Below are 6,000 nucleotides of genomic sequence, written 5' to 3'. Positions count from 1 at the left end.
TGCTCTAGTTTGGTAAAAAGAGAAACAGTTCTATAATAATGGGGCAAAATAAAACTAGTTTGGGGGATGCAAGTGTTAAAGAGGAAAATAATTTTCTTTTTAGAAGTTTTTAAAATAGAAAAAGTTAGAACGGAAGGAGCCAGTTGAGATGGAGAAAACTGAAGATAGGAAGAGGGAAGATAACTGGTGGAGGATGAAAGAAACGGGGAATAAGAACAGATATTATGAGGCAGGAGAAAAAAAATCTCCAAAACCATCCTGTTTTACATTTCCACTTCATGAATGCCCAGGTTGAAAACAATTGCTCACCTCCCCCAAAACAGGTCTGTATAACAGATGCCTCCACCAATTAGCTGTTGGAGGCTCTACAGCTACCATTTCCCTCATTACTCCAAGTAATAAAATTCTGGAAGGTAAGAGGCCTAAGGAAAAGCTAAAGGAATAAAAAATTCACTTATAGAGTACGTTTTGTTGTCATCACCTGGATAAAACACAGGTCCTGTACCCATTTTTTTATTTTAGGAACTGTTGATTTATTGTAGAAACTAACCTATCTTTTTTTAAAAAACAAACAAACATATTTTATTGTTTTTTTACACAGTGGAAGGGAGAGGGATAGAGTCAGAAAAATCGATGAGAGAGAAACATCGATCAGCCGCCTCCTGCACACCTCCTACTGGGAATGTGCCCACAACCAAGGTACATGCCCTTAACCGGAATCAAACCTGGGACCCTTTAGTCCGCAGGCCGATACTCTATCCACTGAGCCAAACTGGTTAGGGCTAACCTATCTTTTTAATAGACTTTTGAGTAGCAATTTAGGCCTCTGAACTTAAATTTTACATTTCTTTGATTCCCTCCCATCCTTTACCATCAGGTAGCCATGGTTCTGTCAATGAATATACAACTCTTCTTTAAAAGCCATCAACAGGACTCATGCTCGGAGGCTTACTCACCTTCAGAGCTGCTGCATGGTGCGACATAGTTCTGCCTACCCGCTTATCACTGCTGTACTGCTGGATGTCGGCAATCCACTCCTCACACTGGGCCATGATCTCAACTCTTTTCAAGTAAAAATGTTTGTGTATAACCTTAAAAATTAAACAAGCAAGGGAACAAAATGTGTTCCAGTTAGAAATGAAAAGACAAAGTATATAGCATTACAAAGGAATGAAATTTAAAAGACAATGCAATTTTTCCTCTCCATAAAACTCAATTTAGTGAACTCTATATTATTAACAGGGAAGAATTAGGTTTATGACATCACATGATATATGTAAAATGTCCCAGTTCTATAGCAGAAAATAATGCCTAGTCCCAACCAGATTCAAATAGTTAAATCCTATCCAGAGAGAATAAATAAGGCACATATAACATATTGCAATATATTCAGAAGGTGAATGTAAATGAACAAATGACCAGAAGAAAAGAATAAGAAAACTACTGACAACAGAAAAACTGTCAAAATGTAGTCAGATGTCTTTTAGGAAGTAGGTGGTTTTAAAAATCATTACTACTGATTTTCTATTATTAAAAACTATAGTCAAGTTTAGTTTACTATAAATACTCCAAATATAAGGCAAGTATAATCCCAATAAACTATATTCCATAATGTCTTTAATAAAGTATTACATTAATTTTATTGAGCATACCTCTTTAAAGCATGGTGAGGGGTTCCTGATTTGTTCTAGCATTGCCCACTTAACTGTTGCTTGTCGAATGTTGCCGTCGTATTCTCGAGAACTCTGTGTGCCACTGGGAGTCCCTCTAGACCGTTCATATCCTGGTTCATTAAAATAAGGCTCAGCTACTAATATAAGAGACTGAACAGACACCAACACCTGAGCAACAAAGAAATTAAAAATACTTATAATGGGAAATTTTGACTAACGGTAAACTGATATCTGCTTTATCGACCAGGAGTTTCTTTTACATATTATTATCAGCATAAAATTAATGTTAATAATTATAAGACTCAAATACTTTATTATTAAAGCAAAATTAAAATGGGTAAAATCTTGAGCATAAGGTGTGCAGGATGCAACCAATTGATATGTCTCTATCACATCAATGTTGTTCTCTCTGTCTCTCACCCTCCCTTCCACTCTCTCTAAAAATCAGTGGAAAAAAATATCCTCGGGAGAAGATTAACAAAAAAGAGCTACCTGGATTCAAATGAAGAAATAGTATTTATCATAGCTACATGTGGACAAAGAGTTTTCTTAGAATATGAATTCAAAATGATTTGGTAATTAACAGAAAAATGTCTTCTACATACCATAGTATATTATTACATACTAGAGGACCGGCGCAAGAAATTCGTGCACTCAGGGGGTCCTCAGCCTGACCTATGCCCTCTCGCAATCCAGGAGCCGTCAGTCGGATATCCTTAGCGCTGCTGTGGAGGCAGGAGAGGCTCCAGCCACCACCGCTGCGCTCCCCAGCTGTAAGCTTCTGGCTGAGAGCTCTCCCTGTGGGAGCGCACTGACCACCAGGAGGCAGCTCCTGCATTGAGCATCTGCCCCCTGGTGGTCAGTGCATGTCATAGCAACCAGTCGTTCTCCTGTTTGGTCAATTTGCATATTTGCCTTTTATTATATAGGATGGTTATATTTAACTTAATAAACAATGTATTTCATTCCACAATGTAGGTTCACTAATTCTTAGTCAATTCTTTGATATTTTTATAAAGAGCTAGACTTTAATAGGCTGAATTTACTGTCCCTTTTCTATTTAGCTTCATATTAGCATTCACAAAATTACAAGAAATTCTCATTGTAATTTGTTCAAGAACTGACTAAATCAAAAACTATCTTTGTCAAAACAAAAAAATTAACCCTGCTGTATGGTCCTCTACCAGACCACTCAACTAGTCAGCAATCTTGTCTCCTACAGTTTTATTTATTTATTTGGTCACCATAGTCCCACCATTATCCATTCTGTTAACTTATTCTTATCTTTAAAATATCCACCACTTTATCATATTCCTCCTCTTGCCCCACTCCCATTAATAATTATTAATTTCCAATTTCCTTTATTTTCATGCTATGTCTTGTCAAGGATTTAATTCTTTTACTTGATACAGTATATTAAAATTTTATATATGTTTTAAATACAGGAAAGTACAAAATATACAATCCAAAATATTAATTTGCAATAAAAGCGATATAATGTGAAATAGTAACATGTTTGGGGTGAGGAAAAGAAACAATCAAAATTAGTAAAATGCCTTAAGTCTTTAAAAACTTAAGTCTCTATGGAAAATTATGCTATTGAATAGGATTGTGATCAGTGGCTGATTTCAAGAATTTTCCATTTCAAGGAAAACAGTATTATATATTTAACATTTATAACCATTCTTAAATGGCTGATGATCCGAACCATTAAATATGTTAACTCCTCTTGCACATGACATCTTTATTAACATCCAACTGGAACAAACCTCTCACAAGAAATTATGTACATTACTAGAGGCCCGGAGCACGAATTTGTGCATGGGTGGGATCCCTTGACCTAGCCAGCTATGGGGGCCAATCGGGGCAGGCTGGCCAGGGGAGAGGCCATGGGAGGTTGGCTGGCCGCATGGAGGGGCTGTGGGAGGTTGGCCAGCCACGGGAGGTTGGCTGTGGGAGCGCATTGACCACAAGGAGGCAGCTCCTATGTTGAGCATCTGCCCCCTAGTGGTCAGTGCTCGTCATAGCTACTGGCTGGTCATCCAGCCGTAATGGTCGCTTAAGCTTTTATATATATAGAATAGGGACATTAAAAACCAGTTACATGGTTTGCCTCAAAATAAGAAAAGTTCTATTTGGACGGTATCCACAAATTACCTGAAAGATGGGGGAAATGTGTAGCTAGCGATGGACATTACTATGAATAAAGCATTTTTGATGTTTCTCTTGAAATTATCATGTTTTCTTTGATTACAAAATCCGCCATTATTAACCAATACACCTAGTACTCACGGTAATGGAAAGCAAGAATCTGAGACCAAGATTACTATATCCAGCAAGGCTATCATTCAAAATAGATGGTCAAATACAGAGCTTCTCAGACAAAAAAAGGCTAAAGGAGTTCATCACCATCAAGCCAGCATTACAAGAAATGCTAAAGGGATTGCTGTCACGGATTGCTGAGAAGAAGAAACAGAGAGAGAAACCTAGCCATAGAGAATTAAAATGGCTATAAATAAGTACCTCTCAACAATAACCCTAAATGTAAATGGATTAAATGCTCCAATCAAAAGGTGTAGGGTATCTGAATGGATACAAAAACATGACCCAACTATATGCTGTCTACAAGAGACCCACCTCAAAACAAAAGACACACACAGGATGAGAGCAAAGGGATAGAAAAAATTTTTCCATGCAAATGGAAAAGAAATCAAAAGCTGGAATAGCAATGCTCATATCCGATAAAATAGACTTTAAAAGCATCATGCTAAGTGAAACAATCCAGTCAGAGAAAGATAAATATCATATGCTCTCACTCATTTGTGGAATATAATGAACAACATAAACTGATGAACAAAAATAGAGCCAGAGGGGGGGGGAAATATACTAGAATATAATAGAAGTAATCCTGTTATTTGCAGATTTTTAATATTTCCTACAACTTTTGTGTAGCCTGCTTCTGAAGAAAGTTTCTAGTTCATGGTAAGACTATGCAACAAACTAGGTGTAGAGGGACATGTCCTCAACATGATGAAGGGAATTATAGCATACTCAATGGAAAAGAATGAAAGATTTCCCCCTAAGCTCTGGATGAAGACAAGCCTATTCACTCTTGCCACAGAAGAAAAAAAGCCACTTCTTGCTCCTGACCACGCCAATTTCGTCACAATTGTGGAAGCCTAGATTCAGCAAACTATATAAAATATAAAGAAAGTCGTATAATAACAGTATTATTTATAAAACTAAAAAATTAGAACAAGATATTTTTAAAGGATATGCTCTAATGTTAAATTATTTACCATGTTGTATTTATTATATTAATTAAGATTATATAAATTATGTAAATGACAAAAAACCTTAAAGGGAATATATAGAAAAGATCATTTTTATGTATGGATAGTTAAGTTTCCCAATTTGTAAAATTTAAACCCTTGAGTATAAGTTTATTTTATAGAATTTATGTATAATACAGATACACAGGCAAGATAAAAGTTAATCATATTTAAACTAGATAACTTTGAAAATTAATTGTAAATGTTATTTATAAAACTATATAAATTTTATTAAAATTCAAAAATTGGTTCCAATTCACAGATAAGTCTAATTTGCTTAATGAAAAATAGGGTATCTCTGAGTTTCCTTTCATAGTAAAACTCATAAGCTTAGTTTATGTTGTCAAGAGTAACCGGCACATAGAAAAGATATTTAAAGGTGTTGGGGTTTTTTTAAATAGAACTGACATAATTATTTTTAAAATGAAGTAGTTACTTGGAGAAATACTCTATAAAGTTCCTTAATTACTTTGTATGAGTTACATATCCTTTTTTTTCTTGGTTTCCATAATGGCAAAAAGGAAAAAATTACAGTTCTATTTCTCTATTTCATAGGATGCAACAATGTCTTTTTAGAGAGTCAAAAACAAGTGACAGCCTAAAAGAATTTTTTTCATTTCTTCTTTAAACTAATTCAAAATAAGAATGTAGGAAAAGAATCCTTTCAGGGTAGGTCAACTTCAGTAGGTTTACCTGAGAATAATTTATGATAGTCTTTCTTAAATAGTAAACTGTATATGTGAATTTAAACTATGATGTAGCAACAATTTGTTTGTTTCTTTAATAAACAAGTAACAAAGTTAATTCATGTTATTAATATGCTTCTTTTTTCATTTCTTTGCTAGGATTCAGAACTATTAAGAGATCAGCAAGAAACATTAGATGGCATGGTGTGTGGAAACTAACTTATAAAATTTGAGACAGTACTTCTGAGCCTCAAATTAATCCCATTACTAACTAGATTTTAGAAGAACTATATCCTAGAAATATATAGT

General features: G+C 34.9%; 1 protein-coding gene across 1 annotated transcript in view; it reads right to left on the bottom strand.

Annotated features, from left to right (window-relative positions):
* Positions 1–6,000, bottom strand: part of BIRC6 (baculoviral IAP repeat containing 6) — a 177,162-nt gene that overhangs the window by 1,514 nt on the left and 169,648 nt on the right. The window contains 2 exon segments of the mRNA XM_006094357.3: positions 957–1,091; positions 1,653–1,841. Of these exon segments, the coding sequence (XP_006094419.1) occupies positions 957–1,091; positions 1,653–1,841 (324 nt within the window).

The sequence above is a fragment of the Myotis lucifugus genome, unplaced genomic scaffold, assembly GCF_000147115.1.
Source record: "Myotis lucifugus unplaced genomic scaffold, Myoluc2.0 scaffold_134, whole genome shotgun sequence".
Classification (NCBI taxonomy): Eukaryota; Metazoa; Chordata; class Mammalia; order Chiroptera; family Vespertilionidae; genus Myotis; species Myotis lucifugus.
This window is presented reverse-complemented; position numbering and strand designations above follow the sequence as displayed.